At 42.1% G+C, this 22,344-nt stretch overlaps 2 protein-coding genes across 8 annotated transcripts in view; one reads left to right on the forward strand and one right to left on the reverse strand.

Annotated features, from left to right (window-relative positions):
- The window catches only part of EIF5B (eukaryotic translation initiation factor 5B), a 63,173-nt gene extending 42,310 nt beyond the window's left edge, over positions 1-20,863 (forward strand). For both annotated transcript variants that reach the window (XM_040993803.1, XM_040993805.1), the window contains exons 13-24: positions 290-357; positions 2,250-2,391; positions 11,702-11,833; positions 12,199-12,381; positions 12,504-12,665; positions 16,223-16,354; positions 17,240-17,371; positions 17,477-17,553; positions 17,651-17,815; positions 18,349-18,487; positions 19,898-20,059; positions 20,399-20,863. In XM_040993803.1, coding sequence (XP_040849737.1) covers positions 290-357; positions 2,250-2,391; positions 11,702-11,833; positions 12,199-12,381; positions 12,504-12,665; positions 16,223-16,354; positions 17,240-17,371; positions 17,477-17,553; positions 17,651-17,815; positions 18,349-18,487; positions 19,898-20,059; positions 20,399-20,506 — 1,602 coding nt within the window. In that variant the 3' untranslated portion in view covers positions 20,507-20,863. The remainder of the gene's footprint in view (positions 1-289; positions 358-2,249; positions 2,392-11,701; positions 11,834-12,198; positions 12,382-12,503; positions 12,666-16,222; positions 16,355-17,239; positions 17,372-17,476; positions 17,554-17,650; positions 17,816-18,348; positions 18,488-19,897; positions 20,060-20,398) is intronic.
- Positions 20,864-21,840: 977 nt separating this feature from the next.
- Positions 21,841-22,344, reverse strand: part of REV1 (REV1 DNA directed polymerase) — a 62,481-nt gene continuing 61,977 nt past the window's right edge. For all 6 annotated transcript variants that reach the window (XM_040993802.1, XM_040993798.1, XM_040993801.1 and 3 more), the window contains one exon: positions 21,841-22,237. In XM_040993802.1, coding sequence (XP_040849736.1) covers positions 22,126-22,237 — 112 coding nt within the window. In that variant the 3' untranslated portion in view covers positions 21,841-22,125. The remainder of the gene's footprint in view (positions 22,238-22,344) is intronic.

Genomic DNA, 22,344 nt, shown 5'->3' on the forward strand with positions numbered 1-22,344 from the left:
GCCTAGCCAGCCAGATCAGCCGAATCGACCCTGGCGATCAGTGGGGTGACAGATGTTGCAGCCAGATCACCCTCACATCCAACAATAAGCTCAAATTTGAACCACACTCTTGCTTTATGACCTTAATTGGATAGCTTTTCATTGCATTTTCTGTGAACCAATGTAAATGAAAATATTAACCATCATACTATAACTCGTTGAGTTCATTTGGCAAAGATGTATTAAATTTTCATGGTAGGGCTTTCATTGTTACGTCTTCATTAAACTACTTTTCTCCCATTGTCTTCAGTTTGATAGAGAGAATGTACGGATTCCAGGAATGCTGATTATTGATACTCCTGGGCACGAGTCTTTCAGGTAAGCTTTATGAGTCTCTTAAAACCATGGCGTTCACAAGTTTAGTAGTCGTTGACATTTGGGTGGTTACTTGAGGTCTGTGGTCCATGTACTTACCAAACTTTCTCTGCCTCATTCATGTAGGTGTTGAAAGAACACCTTTTATGCAGAGCATATCCTGGCAGATACCTGGCCTATGTTTTGTGGATCTCAGTCCATATGAAATATATTTTTGTCCTTTGGAAATATTCTTTATCATGAAAGCATTTTGTTTATAAAATGAACAGAAATACTAATTTCCAGAATGAACTCTGGAAAAGGTCAAATCATTGTATCAGAGAAGCGTTTGGCAAGGTGAGGGCTAATGGCACATGTACAATTTAAAAATTTACTTATTTTTATTGAAAAGTCAGGTATACAGAGAGGAGGAGAAACACAGATGAAGATCTTCGGTCCGATGATTCACTTCCCAAGTGACTGCAGTGGCTGGAGCTGAGCCGATCCAAAGCCAGGAGCCAGGGTTTTCTTTCTGGGTTTCCTATGTGGGTGCAGGGTCCCAAGGCTTTGGGCCATCCTTGATTGCTTTCTCATGCCACAAATATGGAGCTGGATGGGAAGTGGAGCTGCTGGAATTGTAACTGGTGCCTATATGGGATCCAGGAGCATTCAGGATGAGGACTTTAGCTGCTAGGCCACTATGCCTGGCCCAGGTTTTATTTTTTTATTGGAAAGGCAGATATACAGAGGAGGAGGAGACAGACAGAGGAAGATCTTCCATCTGCTGATTCACTCCCTAAGCAGCCACAACAGCTGGAGCTGAGTTGCACTGTAGCCAAGAGTCAGGAGCCTCTTCTAGGTCTCCTGTTCAGGTGCAGGGTCCCAAGGCTGTGGGCCATCCTCGACTGCTTTCCCAGGCCACAAGCAGGGAGCTGGAATGGAAGAAGGATGGTCAGGACAGAAACCGGTGCCCAAATGGGATCCTGGTGCATGCAAGGCTATGACTTTAGCCACTGGACTACCACACCGGGCCCATATGATTTAACATGTATATAGTTGACCATCTGTATCCACAGTTTCTGCCTTCATTGATTCCACCTGCAGCAGATTACAGATATTTTTCCAAACCTTGTTTCTGAGTTGAGTGTTATGATGTAGTAGTGCCTAGGGTCATGTCCTGCATTTACTTGCAATCCAGCTTTGTCTAAATGCACCTATGGAAGCAGCAGAGCCTGGTTAAATACTTGAGTTCCTGCTGCCCCTGTGGGAGACCAGGTGGAGCTCTCTTGGGTTGGAGTTGGCCCAGCCTCTGTTGTGAGCACTTAGGGAATGAGCCAGCAGATGCAAAATACCTTCTTATCTCCACTGACGTTTCCCTTTTACTGCTTTTTTTTTTCTGTGTGCCTTTCAAACTTTGAAAATATTAAAAAATTAAGAATAAATGATAAGACTCCTGTGTGTTCATACTGAACATGCTAAGTTTTGTTACTGTTGAACAAAGTTGTAACAGCCACTTATGTATGTTTTATTAGGTAATGTGAGTAATCTAGAGATGATGAAAATGATTAGGGAGATGTTCTCAGTATAATCAAAACTTTACAGAAAGTGGAATTAGAGGATGTGTATTTGGGTGCAGAAATTTTGAAATCCATTCATACAAGTGGTCATCAAGCTGATGGAAAAAGCGTTTTTCAAAAAGTTACATCAGGATTTCAAAATGTATGTTTTTTATGTAAGGGTTTTGGTGACTTTGGTGACCTTGGAAGGGGAGGGGCCAGGATCGACCTGCCCCCCCCCCAATAGATACTGAAGAATAACTTTTCTTCTATTTGTTTAGGTTTTAAAAGGAAATCATATAATTTAGGGAAAAAATAACTTGATTTTCTGCTTATACAACTTTTACCTTATGTCAACAGTAATCTGAGGAACAGAGGAAGCTCTCTTTGTGACATCGCCATTTTAGTTGTTGATATAATGCATGGTTTGGAGCCCCAGACAATTGAATCTATTAACCTTCTCAAATCCAAAAAATGTCCCTTCATTGTTGCACTCAATAAGGTAAGCACTTCTTTCAGAATTGAGTTGGCAAAACAAACTTTAAAAAGATTTTTTTTTAATCATTAAATGTATTATAGTTAGCACAGGCAATGGCCTCCATACTAAGTGTACAGTATAACATGCCTGGATAAATTTAGCTGTTATTCAGAGAACAGCTCGCTTCATATTTCCAGAAAATTGTTAATGCTCCTGTTTCTTGTCATGCATTCTTTTTGGCGATCCTTGACTAGTATTGCCATTTGTTGATTTTATAAATGAAATCAGAATATGTTGTGTTTTAAATCTGACATTTGTTGTTTCTTGTGTTATGGATGTATCATAGATTGTTCTTTTTTATTCTGAGTTCTAGTTCATTTTTCAGGAGTGGACAACTTCCTATCAAGAACCATTTAGATTTTTGTAAAACCATTCTTGGACCATACAAAGTTATCAACTGAAAAATTAGCTGGCTATAGGTTTATTGAATTTCTACACCCACCTGTGTTTGCCATGGTGGGGCCAAACCTAATGATTTCATAGGACTTACAGGGCCAGCAAACTGGACATTCTCCACCTCTCAAATAATAAGCTTTATTTGTCCAGTGAAGGACATTTTGATTGATTCAGTTTTCAGGTTATTTCAGGTTTAAGTTGGACATGTTTGTTTTCCTATATATAGTTGTATGGTTATTTGTTTTTGTTTCCTTAAAAGCTTATGAATAGCATTGCGTCATGTAGTGTGTATAAATGTTCAAGTTGATAAGCTCAACACATTTTTCCACACAGACCCTACTATTTTGCCATTTTATCAGCATTGTGTAGGAGTTCCTTTATCTGGAATGGCCCACTGTTCAGTGGGGAGTTACTGCCATAGATGTTCATGTTTCCATCCCATCCTGGTTCTTATCTTGGACAGTGTGTCATGTGGGAGGCAGTGGATGATGGTTCAAATACTTGAGTCCCTGCCACTCCAGGTGGGACACCCTGAGGAGTTCAGGGTTCCTGCTTTTCAGCCTGATCCAGCCTTTTGGTTGATGCTGTCTGCTTTGTATGTGTTTGTGTTTTTGGCTCTTTGCTTTTCAAAAATGTGAAAATTTTAAGAACAGCTTCGCTTCCTGGATGCCATTTGTCTACCTTTAGCCTTCTAATAGATGTTTTACTATTTTGTTCAGTTGGTGTTTCCTTTGTGGCTGATAATGTTGAGCAACTCTTCATGCCCTGACTCTTACAGAGGTGGCAACATATCTGTCTGTTTGAACACCTTTTTAAAATCATCTTCATCACTGAATTTTTAATTTTTAAAAATATTTGTTACAGTGTTGAGGGGATTACAAACCCATATAAGCCTCTGGTTCTGATTGAATGGGAGTGGAGGTTTGGAGGCAGGGAAAGGGCTGGAATGAAGGTTTTCCCTCCTGTATCCATGGGGCAGGGCAGAAAGTGGGCCGCTGTGTGCTGGCACACCACATCAGTACTGTAAGATGGGAATGGTCTTTGAGGCCCAGTGGGCCCTGATATGGGGAAGAATACTCAAAGGATGTCGCTTGAGTGGTCTTGATTGTTCTGAGAGCTTCTTGGCTTTCTTCTTTGACAGATATGAAATCCTTTCTAAGATCTGTTAGCTGTTGTTATTTACCTCAGTGTGACCCCAGATTTGTGTGGAGTGTTCAAACTGTCCTTTTCATCTTTTGATGAGATATTCAGTCTTCTGTTGGCTTGTGCGAGCCATTTGTGATATGTGAACATGAGGCTCTCCTTTCATGTTCATCTGGGTATGCTCTCTGTTTTTGTGTGAGGGGCAGCCATTGTGATTCTTCCTTGTGATCCACCCTGTCTCAGCTCCATTGATGACCTGGAGGCACAGTGGCACGGTTGGTGGATGCCCCACCATCATGGTGGTGGTGATAATGGTGGGTGGCCCTGGCTGTCATGCACCTGTGGTGGCTCTATGTGCAATCTGCTCCTTCTCCCCAGATCTTTCACGAGATACTGGAATAGGCAACTATGCTGGTATACAGGCATAGTTTACACAGAATTAGCATTAACCAGGCCCACAATGCCCACCAGCTACTGACTGCTTTTATTCCAGAATTGTAACACTTGCCTAGGTACAAGGCAACCTAAGTAATTGTCTACAGTTGGGGTGCATTGCTGATTTTTATGAGTCTTTGTAAGGAGATCTTCACAAAGTTTATGAAAGTGCATGTTATATTTTATTTATGTTTTTGACTCCAGTTAAGTATTCCATGTTGACTCCAGTTAGGTATTCCAAATGGCACTTGAGCCATTTTCTGCTTCCCAGGCACTTAATCAGGAGGATGGTTTGGAAGCAAAGCAGCAGGGATTCAAGCCAGCACCCATACAGGGTACCAATTTATTATTATTTTTTTTTAAAGATTTATTTTTGTTATTTTTTCATTGGAAAGGCGGATATACAGAGAGGAGAGACAGAGAGGAAGATCTTCCGTCCGATGATTCACTCCCCAAGTGAGCGCAACGGGCCGATACTATGCCGATCCGAAGCCAGGAGCCTCTTCCGGGGTCTCCCACGCGGGTGCAGGTTCCCAAAGCCTTGGGCTGTCCTCGACTGCTTTCCCAGGCCACAGGCAGGGAGCTGGAAGGGAAGCGGGGCTGCCGGGATTAGAACCGGCGCCCATATGGGATCCCGGGCGTGCAAGGCGAGGACCTTTAACCACTTGCGCCACCGCGCCGGGCCCCAGGGTACCAATTTAAAGGCACTGACATAGCCCAGTGCACCAGCATGTGGGCTCCCACATTTTTTTTTTTAAGATTTATTTTTTTATTATTTTTTTTTATTGGAAAGGTGGATATACAGAGAGGAGAGACAGAGAGGAAGATCTTCCGTCCGATGATTCACTCCCCAAGTGAGCACAACGGCCAATGCTATGCCGATCCGAAGCCAGGAGCCTCTTCCGGGTCTCCCACGTGGGTGCAGGGTCCCAAAGCTTTGGGCCGTTCTCGACTGCTTTCCCGGGCCACAGGCAGGGAGCTGGAAGGGAAGCGGGGCCACTGGGATAGAACTGGCGCCCATATGGAATGCCGGGCGTGCAAGGCAAGGACCTTAACCACTGCGCCATTGCGCCGGGCCCCCACATTATCTTTTTTAAAGGATTTTTATTTGAAAACTAGGAGAGGGGCAGAGAACGAGCTTCTATTTGTAGGATTGTTTGTCCAGTGCCAGCAACAGGCAGGATCCAGGGTCCAGGATCTGCAGCTGGGTCTTGCACACAGGTGGCAGGAAGCCAGTTACTTGGTCTGTCACCTGCTGCCTCCTGGCTGCTTGGCAGGAAGCTGGAGTTGGGAGGCAGAGCTTGATCCCAGTGTTACATCTGAGCTTGTAACGTTGAGTCTTAACGCCTGACCTGCACATACAGCTTTTAACTTCGTTGTCTATGGACTCTTTAAAGCTATTTCTTACACAGCTCTTTTGTCAGTTTATTGCATATGACAGTTTGCCCTCTAGAACTTTTTTTTTTTTTTAAATTTATTTCTATTGGAAAGGCAGATATACAGAGAGCAGGAGAGACAGAGAGGAAAGTCTTCTGTCTGATGATTGATTCCGCAAGTGACCGCAATGGCTGGAGCTGAGCCATTCCAGAGCCAGGGGCTCTTCTGGGTCTCCCACGTGGGTGCAGGGTCCCAAGGCTTTGAGCCGTCCTGGACTGCTTATCCAGGCCATAAGCAGGGAGCTGGTTGGGAAGCAGGGCTGCTGGGATTAGAACCGGTGCCCATGTGGGATCCTGGCATTTCCAAGGCGAGGACTTTAGCCACTAGGCTATCATGCCAGGGTCCTCTGGAACTCTTGGTTATCATTTTTTGACTATTTGGAGCAGAAGAAATTTCCAGTTTTGATAACATTTAAGTTTTTGTTATGGTTTATCCTTCATTTGTTTTCCTATATCAGGTTCATTAAAATTTTCTCAGTGTTTCTCAGAAGTTTTAGCTTTTGCACTGAGACTAATTTGTGTAGTAATAGGTAAGGCCCAGAGCTTGCTTTTTTATCCTTTGGATATTCAGTTACTTAAAAATCTTTGTTTTCATATATCGAATTACTTGGAAGTCTTTGCTAAAGATTAATTGATTGCATATATCTGTTTCTGGAATTTTTCTTCTGTTTCATTGATTTCTATAGCTTTTTTTGGTAAGATTTATTTACTTATTTGAAAGGCGAAATTATAGAGGAAGAATTGAGGGGAGCAGGAGAGAGCTTCCATTTTCTGGCTTACTCCTGAAATGGCTGGGACTAGGGCTGGACCAGGCCAAAACCAGGAGCGTAGAACTCCATCCGAGTCTCCCTTGTGGGTGGCAGAAGCCACCTTCAGTTGCTTTCCCAGGCCCATTCCTGGGGAAATCGGTCAGAAGTGGAGCAGTTGCGACTTGAACTGTGCTCAGGTGGATGTCTGCCAGTGTCTTCTTAGCTCACTGTGTCACAATGCTGGCCCCATCTTTATCTTGTTGATTGTAGCTTCCTTGTCAAGATTGGAAATCCAGTAGTGGCAGGCAAGCATTTTAACTTTGTTTTTTAAAAGCGTTTTGACTGTTTAGGTCTTTGAGTTTCAATTTGAAGTGTGAACTCATCTTGTTAATTTCTGTTCATTAATGGGATTGCATTAAATCTATAGATGAATTTTGAGTCAAGCGATATTTTAATAATCTTTAATCTGATCAGTGAACAATGGCATTTCTGTATATATCTAGATTCTTTATTTGGCCTTGGCATTATTTTATGATTTTATTGTTCATTTTTCTACATTCATCCAATTCTTACGGTTTTGATGCTGCTGTAAATAGCTTTTAAACCTTTAGAATGTATGTCTGTTTTTCATCTGGAATTTATGGCTGTTATCTAGAAATGCCATTGATACTTACATATTTGCTGCTTGTGATCTGTTAGATTTACTGATTATATCTAGGGGCTTCTTCATTGAGCTTTTTAAGCACTTCTGTTTTCCATATGTAAATGTTATGTTTTCCTTCTTATTTGTGTGTGTTATAAATCTATTTGCCTTATTGCGCTAACTGGTTCTTTTAGATCAGGCTTAAATAGAAGTGATGATGGACATCCTTGCTTGTTTTTCATTTTAGAATATGTTCAGTCTTAGACCTTTGACTGTAATGTTAGTTCTAGGTTGTTTTCATTTGTTTATTTAAAAGATAGAGGCCAATTACAGAGAGGTTCCATGTGCTGCATCACTCCAACGCCTGGGTCTGTGACAGGCCTAGCCAGCAGTCTGAAACTCATTCTCAGTTTTTGTGAGTAATAGGACCAGATAGTTAAGGCACCACCTTCTGGTTCCCATGGCATCCCCGTGGCATCTTAGCCATTGTGCTAAGCCTCTAGCTATAAGAAATACACCAAGGAAATTTTATTTTTTCTTCCCTTCTCCTCCCCTCCTCTTTTCCTTTTTTTTTTTTTTAGATTTATTTGTTTTTATTACAAAGGCAGATTTACGGAGAGAAGGAAAGACAGAGAAAAATCTTTCGTCTGCGGATTCACTCCCCAAATGGCTGCAACACCCAGAGCTGAGCCACTATAAATCCAGGAGCCAGGAGCCTCATCCTGGTTTACCATGTGCATGCAGGGTCCCAAGGCATCTTCTACTGCTTTCCCAGGCCTTAAGCAGGGAATTGGGTGAGAAGTGGAGCAGTGGGACATGAACCAGTGTCCATATGTGAGCCAGGCAGAAGATTAGCCAGTTGAGTCATCATGCTGGGCTCTTGACCAATCATCTTAAAGGTTGTTTTAATTTGTAAACATTCTGGCAGGGCATACATTTGGCCATTGCAGTTAAGATACTGCTCGAGCTGCCTGCAAACATATGAGGGTTTCTCAGTTCAACTGCCATGTTTTCTCTTAGCTTCCTGTTCAGGTATACCCTCGGAAGTAACAGGTAATGATGGCTGAAGTACTTCGATCCCTGTCACACACAATAGAGACCCAGACTGAGTTCCAGGTCTCTGGGTTGATGTGACCCAGTTTCAGCTATATGTGCATTTGGGGAGTGAACCAGCAGGTGGACACTGCTCCTTTCTTTGTCTTTCAAATAAACATAAATAAAATTTAAAAGTTTTTTCCAGCTATTTTTTTAAGACTTATTTTTTAATTGGGAAGTCAGATACATAGACAAAGAGGAACATCTTTCATACACTGATTCACTCCCCAAGTGACTACAAAAGCTGGAGCTGAGCCAGTCCAAAGCCAAGAGGCAGGAGCTCTTGGGTGCAGGGTTCCAAGGCATTGGGCTTTCCCAGGCTATTTAAGTGTATCATAACAGTGTAGGTACAAGTAGTAGGAGAAAGTACAGCATCCTGTTTTCAAGACATTTTTAGCAGTTTCATGGCCCTGCCTGATGTGACCCGTCCATCCCCTGATCCAGCATTCTGTCAGGTACTAGAATCTGGCCCCGCAGGACAAGCCCCCAGCCTTTACTTTTGCTTGGACTGGTGTGTTGTGGTCAGCATTGTTCGGTGATAACAAGTTCTACACATGACTCAAAAATAGGCTGGTATATCAGTGTGACCCATACAGATCATCCGTTCTCCTCTAAACCACCAGGTCTCAGTACCCTTGCTCACCTTCAAGGAAAAGTTCTCTGTCATTGGGAGTCCTTCAGGATTGATTTTGCAACCCACAAGCACAGTGGGGTCAACATTGGACGTATCTAGGCAGCAATTCCATACTCCCAAGACCCCAGAACTTGCTACCTGGTGACCAGCAGGTGGGGCCTGGTGCCAAATGGCGCACTGGCCACCCAGGCCCAGCTCACCGCATGGTCGTGATGGCTGGAGCCAGGGCCCCCAAGCATAGAGTCCAACCCGGCCCATGACCTCCCAACAGCCAGCAGGCTGCTGGAAGTTCTCCTACCCAGATGCCAAGGTCGCACCCTCCTGATCCCACTCACCACACGATGTTGGCAGCTGGTGGAGCCCTCGCCCGCCCTGTTCTCCAGGCTTTCCCTCTCAGCATACTCACCAGGAAGGAAAAAGCCCCTGGAGCTCGTGCAGGCCCAGGGACAGCTCACTGTGTGTTTGCGGTGACTGGAGCTAGGCCCAAGAATGGAGTCCGACCTGGTCCAGGACTCCCAGCAGCTCCAAACTCTAAGAACATTATAGTAATATACTACTGTGATATTTATCCTGTGTTTTTACACTGTTATTTTACATTTTGCAAGTTATGAATTCATAGTGTATTAATATTTTGGCTCTAAACATATAATTTTCCTTTTAATTAATAATACTTTCACAATTTTTGAATTATTTATTCCAGATACATGCACAGAATTAGTTCCCATCTAATAATTCACTTCCCCTGAGAAATCTTTGTATTCACCCATGTAACATCTGTATGCAGATTCAGGCTTACTTTTGACTGTATTGTTCAGCTTGAACCACTTTTCTTAAACTTCTTTGAGATACATGCCAACTAGAATATATGCCAAGTTGTATATTTTTTTTTGAAAAAATTAATTCATCTTCACATCTATATGATGTCTATTTGGTGGAGAATTCTAAGCTAATAAATGCCATTTGTTTTAATTTTATCTCCAGTCATCCTTTGTGGTGGTGTGTATTTCTTCCACTCTAGCTGCTTTTAAGACTGGGGTTTTACCAGTGTCATAAGATCTTAATCTTTTATCATGCTGGACTGATAGTGATTTTTGTGAATTTATGATTCGTGGTGTAACTTAAATTTTTAAAATCCAATGACTATAATTTCTTCAAGTGCTTTTTCTGTTTCCCTTTTTTTTTTGTTAGTAGAAATCTAAGATTTTCTAGCATTCTAGTTCTTAGTTTTGTTCTGTCACAAAATGTAGATCTTGTCTTTATTTCTTCAGTTTGCTTAATTTTTGTTCTGTCTTCAAGACCACTGATCATTCCTTTTGCATGTATTAATTAGCTTTGGCTCACTCACTGAAATCTTCATTTGAAGTTGTATAAGTGTATTCTTAGTTCTATAACTTTCAAGTATTGTTTTTAGGATTTTCCTTTTAAAGCTATTAAATATATTTTTAAAAATTGTTTTATGTCTCCTAATGTTAATTTTGTCACCTTTCTCATTTCTGGATTTATTTTTACTGATTGATTTTGTTAGCTTTCAGATTGACCTACTTCTTGATATTATCACCCTAGTCTTGAGTATCCAGTTCATATCTTTTGGTTTTACTGTTAAATACTTTTCCTTTGGTTTTTTCTCACTCTTGTTGAAAAAAACGTAAGATTCTGAAAAATCTGTCTCTACAGAACTTTTAGGTTTGATCTTCACTTGTGCTATAATAGTTATCAAAATGCTGTTCTGAAAAATTACTATTTTAGTGTGAATGTATGCAGATTTTTGCTGTACTTAGTCCTGACTTTTTTTGGTCACATTATTTATTTGAAAGGCAGAGATAAAGGAAAAGAAACAGCTCTTTTGTCGACTGGTTTAATCTTAGAATAGTCACAATGACTAGGGCTGTGCCAGGAGCAGGACAAAGCCAGGAACTGCTGCTGCCTTTTTTTTTTTTTAAAGATTTATTTTTATTGGAAAGTCAGTATACAGAGAGGAGGAGAGACAGAGAGGAAGATCTTCCATTCACTGATTGATTACCAAAGTGGCCAAATGGCGAGAACTCAGCCGATCTGAAGCCAGGAACCTCTTCTGGCACTTCCATGTGGATACAGGATCCCAAGGCTTTGGTTTGTCATTACTTTCCCAGGCCACAAGCAGGGGGCCTGATGGGAATTTGGGCTCTTGGGGTTAGAACTGGCACCCACACAAAATCTTGGCACGTGCAAGACGAGGACTTTAGCCTCTAGGCTGCTGTGCCGGGCCCAAGCAGGGAGCTGGATTGGAAGCTCAGCAGCTGAGTCTTGAGTTGGTTACTATGTGGGGTTGCCCAAGACACAGGCAGCAGTTTTGCCTGTTACTCTACAGCTCTGGCCCCAATACTCGTTCTTGCCTACCATTCACAAAACTTGAAATTTTGACAGCTGTTACTGCCCACAGCATAGTTGTTCTATCTCAGCTTACACGAGTTACAACCTGTGAACTGTATAAAGGCCTGCGGGTAGCGGGTTACATCGGTACATCAGTAATTTGTTATTTAAGAAGAAGTGCAGTGATTGGTCATAAGGAACTTTGGTACAGTGAATATATATGTATATCCTACATATATATTCTAAATATATATGTATATTCTACATATATAATATATGTATATTCTACATATATAAGATCTACTTTAGGAATTTTCTGGAACTACTGATGTTAAATTTTTGAATATTCCTAAATTTTTTAGAGATGTTTCTCATGAAAAAAATTTTTTTGCAGATTGATAGGTTGTATGATTGGAAAAAGAGTCCTGACTCTGATGTGGCTGCTACTTTAAAGAAGCAGAAAAAGAATACAAAAGATGAATTTGAGGAGCGAGCAAAGGCTATTATTGTTGAATTTGCACAGCAGGTAAAAAAGCTCTTCCTCCTGTTTGAAGAACCTATCATACAATATTTATATTATATTTATAATCAAGTCACCATTTTCATCAGTACCCTTCCTATTCCCCTATTAACTAGTGTATCTTTTTTTTTTGCTTTATCTCCTTTCCTTTCTGTTACTGTAATGCTGTTTCATAGGTCTGTCTTTGCATTCTGAATGTCTTAATTTTAAAAACATACTTAGAAACGACTTTTCTGTAATATAGCTAATGCCTGCAGAATAAACATGACCATTTTTTGAATGGTTGCCTATTTGTTCATTTAACTTCTAGTTATTCCTCCTTCAGGTATCTCCTTTTTGCAGCTTGCAAAAAAATACTTTTTTGATTGCAGGGTTTGAATGCTGCTTTGTTTTATGAGAATAAAGATCCCCGCACTTTTGTGTCCTTGGTACCTACCTCTGCACATACGGGTGACGGCATGGGAAGTCTCATCTACCTGCTTGTCGAGTTAACTCAGACCATGTTGAGCAAGAGACTTGCGCACTGTGAAGAGCTAAGAGCACAGGTGATGGAGGTAATGGTTTTCTTGCCACTTTTTTCTTTTAATTTCTTGGTGTTTAGATATCTACTGCTTGTAGACTTACTGAACCTGGTGCGCTGAACAGGTTTCATTTCCTTTGCAATATTGTCTGTTAGGTTAAAGCTCTCCCTGGAATGGGCACCACTATAGATGTCATATTGATCAATGGCCGCTTGAAGGAAGGAGATACGATCATTGTTCCTGGAGTGGAAGGGCCCATTGTAACTCAGATTCGGGGTCTCTTGTTACCTCCTCCTATGAAGGAATTACGTGTGAAGGTAAGCCAGTTGGAAAGTGCTGACAAGTGAGGTTGGAGTTGAGATTTTTGCTGAGGTTGCGTTCTGCTTTCAGAGTGCCTGACTTAGTGCACAATACAGATCGCTCAGTTTCCATTTTGTTTAGCTGCTCAGCTGTCAGAGTGAAAATGTTTATTTTGATCTGTAAAACAATCTAAAATCTATGTACAGTTTTTGCATCAATCTAATTTTCTGTGAATTTTTTTTTTATTGTCACTTACATTTACTACATATGATCTCCTGAACATACTTCCTTTCAGCTCTGTACTGCTAACTGATTCTCCATTAACTTTTGAAAGAGTTAGACATTCATACTGAGAAGTACATAAGATAAATGGAAGGCTCAGTAATTTTTTTTAAAGATTTTATTTATTTTTATTTTTTTCAAAGATTTATTTTTTTTTTTATTGGAAAGGCAGATGTATAGAGAGGAGGAGAGACAGAGAAGATCTTTGGTCCGATGATTCACTCCCCAAATAGCCTTAGTGGCCCGCTGCGCTGATCTGAAGCCAGGAGCCAGAAATTTCTTTCCAGGTCTCCCACGCGGGTGCAGGGTCCCAAGGCTTTGGGTCATCCTTGACTGCTTTGCCAGCCCACAAGCAGGGAGCTGGATGGGAAGTGGAGCAGCTGGGGTTAGACCAGCGGCCATATGGGATCCTGGCACGTTCAAGGCGAGGACCTTAACCGTTATGCAGTCGTGCCAGGCCCTATTTACTTATTTATTTATTTATTGGAAAGGCAGATATACAGAGAGGAGGGGGAGACAGAGAGGAAGATATTCTGTCTTAAGATTCAGTCCCCAAGCGGCTGCAACGGCCAGAGCCGAGTAAATCTGAAGCCAGGAGCCAGGAGCTCTTCCGGGTCTCCCACGCAGGTGCAGGGTCCCAAGGCTTTGAGCCGTCCTTGACTGCTTTCCCAGGCCACAAGCACGGAGCTGGATGGGAATTGGAGCTGCCGGGATTAGAACCGGTGCCCATATGGGATCCCGGCATGTGCAAGGCTATGACTTTAACCACTATGCTATTGCTCCGGGCCTGGTTCAGTAATGTTTTAAGATATAAGTTATTTATTTGAAAGAGTTGCAGGGAGGACAGGTTTTCCATCTGCTGATTGATTCCACCATGGCCCATTGTGGCCGGGGTGAAGGTAATTCTTGGGCAGCAGCCATGTGAAGATCAGAGCAGTGTCCGTTCTGCGCTTCCCGAGTGTCACCAGAGATGCATGATGGGAGCGGATGGCCTTGACCGCGTGCTCATGGACCTGCAGGACATCTCTGTGCTCAGTGTGTATCTGTACAAGGACATTCCAGAGTTTGTGGAAACGTGGTTAAAAGATACTTGTGTTTGAGTAGAAGTTCTGAAATTGAATTCTGCTGTATTCATAGCATACATTATTCGTGAGATTTTTAAAAAGGCTTGTGGTGTTTTGATTGGAAAGAGTTAAGGGAGGTGGAGGGAGCGCTTCACTGCCCAGGTGTCCCAGATGGGCCAGGCTAAAGCCATGAGCTTCATCCTGATCCCCGACATGGATGAGGTGAAAACTTGAACCATCCTACATTGTTTTTCTCAAGCCTTGATCTGGGTGCTGCATTGAAAGAGGAGCGCCAGGACACATCCGGTGCCTGTGGGGATGAGCAGGGTGCAGACGCTGCTTCATCCCACCATTTTTGTTTTGAAAGGTTGGGAGTTACAGGAATCTTTCATCTGCTGGTTCACTCCCAAAATAGTTGCAGTGGCCAGAGCTGAATCCAAATCCAGGAGCCCCTCCTGTCCCCCACCATGGCCAAGAACTTGAGCCATCCTCTGATGCTTTCCCAGGCCATAAGCCAGGAGCTGGATCAAAAGTGGAGCAGCCAGGACTTGAACTAGTGATCATTGTGGTATGCCAGAGCCGAAGCAGAAATCTAGCTTACTGTGCCGTGATTCCAGCCCTTTGATCCATGAACTTTTAAATGAAATATTTACATATTTGAGGGACAGAGATAGTGACCTGCTGGCTGGTATGCTGTCAGTACCTGGACTTGGGTGTGCCTAAAGTTGAGACCCAGGAACCTCCCGCCACCGCCACCCTTCCAGCTTGCATTGGTCAGAAGCTGGGAATCCAAGCCCACGTATTTCTGTGTGAAATGTGAGTCTTCAGCTTCAGCACTCTAGCTGCTATTCTTCCACAGACTTTGAAGTATGCCATTGCTGGCTCCTTGCTGTCAAAAAAAGTTACACATTCTTCCATGTGGTGAATCTGGCATGGCTTAATCTGCTCTCTTGCTTATGTCAGGTGTCTGATGCAGCCGCTGTGACGTGGCTCTGGGTTCTAGTTTTACTTGGTATGGTCACACTCCTCTTCACAGTTGATATAGAAACTTACACTCTGAACCAGCGGATAAAGATCTTTCTGTCTCTCCTCTCTGTAAATCTAATTTTCCAATAAAAATAAATTAATCTTTTAAAAAAAAACTCCCAGCTGCAGGGTTTTAGTTTTATATTGTTCCACTTCTTTATCAGTTCTTTGATGTCGTCAGGATTTTAGTTTGTCCTTTCTGGTGGGTTAGTATGCCACATTCCTTACTGTTTCCATTTCTTGATTGTGAATGTTCAGTTATTACTTTGCTAATTGTTTCTTTATGAAATTCCATTTTCCTCCTCAATTGTCTATCTTACAGGCATACCAGAGATGTCACTGTATCTCCCAGATTAGTATGAGGTTGTATATTGTATAAATCCCCTACTAGGTGATGCAGCTAAATAAAAAATTTTTTTTTAATATTTATTTTACTTTTATTGGAAAGTCAGATATTCAGAGAGGAGGAGAGAGAGGAAGATCTTCTGTTTGTTCACTCACTCCCCGAGTAACCGCAATGGCCAGAGCTGTGCCAATCTGCAACCAGGAGCCAGGTGCCTCGAACCTCTTCCAGGTCTCCCTTATGGGTGCAGGGTCCCAAGGCCTTGGGCCATCCTCTACTGCTTTCCCAGGCCACAAGCAGAGAGCTGGATGGGAAACGAGGCCACTGTGGTTAGAACTGGTGCCCAGATGAGATCCTGGGATGTGCAAGGCATTGAGTTTAGCCACTAGGCTACCAAGCCAGACCTGTGATGCATTAATTTTTATCTATCATTTTGAGAAATGATAATACTTTAGTTTTGAAGTTCATTTGAAAGGGAAAGAGTCACTCTGTCCATTTGGTGGTTCCCCCAATGTCCACAGTGGTCGGGACTGGGTGGAGATGTGATCCACGTCTCCCGCATGTGTAGCAGGAACCGAGGGACTTGAGCCCATAGCCGCTGGCCCAGGCAGGGTCTGCACTTGCAGGAAGCTGTAATTGGGGAACAAAAATGAGCACACAATGCAGGCCACTCCGACTTGGCACATGGTGTCTGAACTGCTAGAATAAGCTATACTTACTGTTGACTTTGTCTGTCTTGAACTTCATGATTATTACAGTTTGTATTTAGGTTAGTGATTTTCTGACTCCAAGGCTATGGAGAATATGTCCTGCTAACCATTTTCAAGTTAAGTAGTCATGACAGTTTTTCTCTGCGTAGAACCAGTATGAGAAGCATAAAGAAGTAGAAGCAGCTCAGGGGGTGAAGATTCTTGGAAAAGACTTGGAGAAAACATTGGCTGGCCTACCTCTCCTCGTGGCGTATAAGGAAGATGAAATTCCTGTTCTCAAAGTGAGTCCGCTTTTAAACCAATGAAAACGTGCTGGGAATGGTGACTGAAATGAGGAATTGATTTTGTACAGCTTAGCATCCGGATTGCATCCTTAGCAGACTTAATGCTTTTAAATACTTGAAGTTTATCAAATCAGAGTTGGAAGCTTCGAGATGCTGTTTTTGTTTTTAGATATACGAATGTAGAAAGGGCTAAATAAAATATTTTTACTTGTTTGTCATTTCAAAGCCTGCTTGCTTATTCACACGAGCAAGTGGCCCATATCCAGCATAGTGTCACAAAGGCAGGCTTTTAATTGTAGCAACTGTTAGCAGCGTGTAGCTCCAACATGCTCTGACCACTACCACCACCACAACCACACACACACACACACCCACACCCGCTTAAGAAACATGAGACCCACCATCAGGGACTCGACGCCTCACAGCCTGTTGACCTGTTTCAAGTCCCGAGTGGGATTGGTTGCATCAATCATTTTAGCTTGCTGCTAGTGAAAAAGTCATCTTCTGCAGGGGTTCAGTGGTTGAGGAAAGAGCCACTGATGTCATGATTATGGGATTTTATAATGAAAATAGGCAGAGTTTTGTGGCTATCAATATATTTGATACTTTTAAAGTTGGATTTTTGTTTCATTCAGCTCACTCGTGTCCTGTAGTTGTCAGGTGTCACAGAGGTCACTCTGCTACACAGTCGGTAAACCCAGGGCAGATGAGGGTGAAGTCAGATATGGCAAGCTGTACGGCTATATGGCTCCTAAATCCCTTACGCTACACTTGCTCTAAGCCTAAACTCTGTGTTTTCAGATGAGCACATAAAATGATTTTGCAACCATTTTATCTGAGGCTGAAGATGAATAACCTGGTTAAATCTTTTTGCATTTCAAGGATGAATTGATCCATGAGTTAAAGCAGACACTAAATGCTATTAAATTGGAGGAGAAAGGAGTTTATGTCCAGGCATCTACACTGGGCTCTCTGGAAGCTCTACTTGAATTTCTCAAAACATCCGAAGTGCCCGTAAGTAATTGTACTCTGCTCTGCAGATCAGCTTGGCTGTGGTTTGGGATACTGTTACCATGACCTCCAGAAGTAGGCAGAAAATTCAGAACCCCTCTTTTTCAGTATGCAGGAATTAACATTGGCCCAGTCCATAAAAAAGATGTTATGAAAGCTTCAGTGATGCTAGAACATGATCCTCAGTAAGTAATTCTTTAGCTCGGCAGCCTTTGTGTTAACCACTGCCCTGTGTGCCACACCGCTTTTCACTGAATGAGCTTCAATATTTTTCTTTTTAAGGTATGCAGTAATTTTGGCGTTTGATGTGAGAATTGAACGAGACGCACAAGAAATGGCTGATAGTTTAGGAGTTAGAATCTTTAGTGCAGAAATCATCTATCATTTATTTGATGCCTTTACAAAGTACAGACAAGACTACAAGAAACAGAAACAAGAAGAATTTAAGTAAGTTAATTTTATTTACTTCGTATACCAAAAATGAAATTAAGAATGACTGAATACAAGAAGAGTTATTGTCGAAAGAGGCATGGCTGAATTTATGATAAATTCTTAAAGTAGAGCTGATTGGGAAATACTGGGACTTAGTTTGGGATACTGTTTCTTTAGATTGTGAAACGTGAAGGTGGTTTGATTCCATTGATTTGGAGGAATTCTAGAATCTTGAAAGCTTTTTAAACATATGTGATAAGTTGACCACATAGTGGTCTTTTGGATCAACAATGTGGGAACATGGTGTAGAAAAGGGAGGACTTAATCCACGTGCCAAACACTGTGCCTGCCAGGGTTGCAAGCTGCAGGATGGTGCTGCAAAGCATCTCCAGCGTTCACAGGCTGGGTTAGGTACGCTGGCACACAGGAAGCACCCAAGGGATTCAGTGCCTGGCCTACTCCCCATGCAGCCTCTGAAGGAAGTTGCTTCCGTCTACCGTGCCTAAGCAATTTTGTAAGCATAAAAATTCCTTGTTTCTTCTTTTCAGGCACATAGCAGTATTTCCCTGCAAGATGAAAATCCTCCCTCAGTATATTTTCAATTCTCGAGATCCAATCGTGATGGGGGTAACTGTGGAAGCAGGACAGGTGAAACAGGGGACACCCATGTGTGTCCCAAGCAAAAATGTAAGTTGCAGATACATACAAAAGCAGCAAATGGGCAGCAGAGTGGTGGCAAGTGTGTGTGCCTGTAGTTGATAATAGCGGGGTGTTTTTAACAGGGTGTCTACTCTGGAAATTTTTTTCACCTCAGTAAACAAAGGTGAAAAAATTTGAAACAAGCAGAGCTTGTCACCCACTAATATGCACCATGGTATCGTATAAATTGCTGGTTGAGTCTTAGCACTTGTTTAATTAGGGTCCTAAATTACTCTTATAGTCCCCTTTTAGATCTTGAAGACTTGGGAAAAATTTTAAAGATAGTATATTGAAGACCCCTATTTTGCCTGATAGTGATTACATACGCAAGGAAAATTAGCAGTACTTCAGCTATGTTCTGTCATTCCTGGTTCTCATTCACATTACACCAGTTGCTTCAAATGTGTTTTTGGTAATTCAGTGTGTGCTGTATTGGGCCTTTTTTGGTGTGTGTGGTGTTTTCAAGAGTTCCTATGTGGTTCAGACTGGGATGACTGTACAGGATTTCCTTTGGGAAGTATGCAAGAGGCTCCTGTCAAATTTCCATCAGAAAAACAAGTGTTTTTCCCTTTTGCAATTACAAGTTATCTATGAAGTACTCACCCTAATCATCTTTATTCTGCTGGCTTCAGTACCCACTGGCAATCTTCACCAAGGTCAGTTATTACATAAGTGGTGATGAAATTGTGCACTTAGAGCCATCTGAGTATTATCTACCATTACTTTGGATACATCGTGCATTTAGAATGGCCAGGGGAGGGCACACACAGATCACATGCAGCATTTGCTTTGGTTTCTGACTCAGCAAGATACCCCAGGCTCACTTAATACTTCCCTGTCCAGACCTGACTCCTTGAGGGAAACACTACTTTGGCATTCTTTGCTTGGATGCTGTTTCATTGGCCATTAGTGACTTGTTTGTGGCTTTGGCCTTCCACACACCAAAACAGATTACATTTTCACTGTGTATCCCTACATGGCAGCCAGGGTTTTCTCAAAGCTACATTCTTTGTTTTCCCTGCATGTCTTCCAGAATTAATTGCCACCACATGCTTCAGTCAAGCTCCTTTGTAACTTAGAATCTCTGTGCCTGCTTCTTGCTTTTAATGTGGCATTGGTCCCATGAAAGGTAGAACATTCGTAAGACAAGACATTGCATCAGGACCAAGAACTTACAAAGCACATTAAATGATCTTTTGCCCTTGTTAACTATTTTGTCAAGGCCAGAGCTAAGGTATGAATTGGTGTTCATGAGTATTATGGAGACTGTTAGATTCCTACTGCCAAGGTATGGAAAGTAGGCTCTTTTGCTCCAGTTTTTAATTCGTCTGGTTTGTCATGACAAGATCGGAGGCGTGATTTCCTTAGTACGCATTATACTTTGTTCTTATTTTACAGTTTGTCGACATTGGAATAGTAACGAGTATTGAAATAAACCATAAACAAGTGGATGTTGCAAAAAAAGGACAAGAAGTCTGTGTTAAAATAGAACCTATTCCTGGTGAATCTCCCAAAATGTTTGGAAGACACTTTGAAGCTACAGACATTCTTGTCAGTAAGGTGAGCAGAGGCAGCGTGTTTTAACAAACAGGCTGGCATCTTCTCTATCTGATGTCAGTTTGTGTGAGGCTAAGTTTGAGCTTGTGGCATCTGATGGGATCAGATCCTACATGGGGTTCAGTTTGAATGTGGTTCATCTTTGTGGAGAAACGTGTTTATGGAGCGGTGCTGTCAGTGCTCGAGGTTCCCAGATTGGCATGTCAACTGGGAATTCTGGTCTTTTAGAGGGAAATCCCTGCTTTCATCTAGCAGAGATTGTGTGTGCACCGTCTTGCCCCAGGGACTTGTTGGGCATGTGCTGCTTACCTTGTTAGCATGTCTGTGACTCTTGCATTGCAGATAAGTCGGCAGTCCATCGATGCACTCAAGGACTGGTTCAGAGACGAAATGCAGAAGAGTGACTGGCAGCTTATCGTGGAGCTCAAGAAAGTATTTGAAATCATCTGATTTTTCCACATGGCACAGAAATTGGAGTAAATGCAATATTGTGTTGTAACATCACCAACAAAAGCAAGACAAAATTGGAACAGATGTATCTGAACACTGAGGGACGGTATGGAAGGAAAAATAATGGGTGTATAAAATGTTTTCCATGAGAAACCAAGAAACTTACACTGGTTTGACAGTGGTCAATTTACATGTCCCCACAGTTCAATGTGCCTGTTCCCACCCTCTGTTGCCCTACCCTTCTCTACTTGGCTGCTGTTTTAAAGTTTGCCCTTCCCAAAATTTGGATTTTTATTACAAATCTAAAAGGTCTTTCAATTTTATACTGATTAAATCAGTACTGCAGTATTTGATTAACCAAGCTTCTGCAGATTTTGTGATTCTTGGGACTTTTTGATGTAAGAACTACTACTTTATTTATGCACATTCTTCCCATGGTAATTTTTCCCAGCATTGTTCTGCCATACGCCCTTAGGGATTTTTTAAAAATAGAAAATTAGGCATTCTGCTATTTCTTTATTTGCTTATGTGTGAAACAATGCTGTAAAGCATAGCTGACTGCTGTTTATCACTTGTGTGGTCATGACAGTCCAAACTCCAATAAACAGACATGGACCCGTAACCTCTGCTAGGCTTCCATGCTAGTGCAGCTCCTCTGCCACCAGTTCTTCCTCAGCACAAACTGTGAGTGGACCTTGTGTACTCCTGCCACGTGCTAACAGACAACACAGTCACTAGTCAGACACATCAGTGACTTAATCACTGTGCTCTGATGATAACCGGAGCTTGTGGCTACAAGAAGTAGTTACCCCAAGCTAAGAAACCTGTAAGATAAGTGGAATTCTGGAACACTTTAGAAGTCACTGGTAGGGTATTTGAGGAATAAGTTCCAAATATTCACTAGGATAAAGTTGTAGTTTTTATTTCTAAACATGGCATAGCATAGAAAAATATGTCTAAAATCAGTACCATTCTTCATTGTCAATTTTTCTCAAGGTCCAGTGGAGGCAAAGGAGATCAACAACCCCAAACTATCTGTGGGAAAGGATGTAGTTTTCCCAGGCGTTCTAAAAGCATGTGGAGTTCTTCACATGGGAAGTAAAGGACTCTGTAACATGCCCTTGTGTTCACATGGAGACAAGAGTGGAAGATGCTGTGGGAGCTTTGCCCCCTCCTGGAACCAGCAGACTCCCAGGCTGGGGCCTCTCAGGAATTTCAGAGCTTAGCACGGAGCCTGCAACGGTCTGGCCTGGAGATTTTTCAGTACAGTTAATAGCAGTTGCTTCCTATAGTTGAGTTTTTAAGGATTCACAAAAAGGAGCCTGTACAAAATATACATACAGTTCTTTATTAAACAACTGTAAACACTTATTCACTGTAAAAATCCATAAAACTTTATAAACAAATGTTTTTGTAAATAGAATCTATGCTACAGTAAAAGAACACAATTATTTACATGCAATACTGACAAATTTGGCACTTTTTGAAAAGAAATGTACAAAAACACTTGCTTAAAAAGAAATCTGAAAAACTCCGAGCATTACTATCATGCACTTTGCAAATACCTCACAAGCACTTATGGCACAGCTAGTGGAGAGCCCGGGGCTCCCTGGCAGTCGTTACGTGACCTTTAATGTGCTTCCGTAAGTCTGCTGTAAAACCACCTGAACATTGTCCAGAATAAAGTCAAATGCCATATTCCAGACAGATTCCACCGACTGCTGCATCAACCTGGAGGGAAAAACAGGAGGGTGAGGAAAGTGCTAACCCACCTCCGGAGCTGCCAGCAGGCATTTCCTGCGGTGCATTAACCCCAGGAAGTGTTGCTCAGTATACAC

This window comes from Ochotona curzoniae, unplaced genomic scaffold, assembly GCF_017591425.1.
Source record: "Ochotona curzoniae isolate NIBS_2020 unplaced genomic scaffold, NIBS_Ocur_1.0 contig_883, whole genome shotgun sequence".
Taxonomy (NCBI): Eukaryota; Metazoa; Chordata; class Mammalia; order Lagomorpha; family Ochotonidae; genus Ochotona; species Ochotona curzoniae.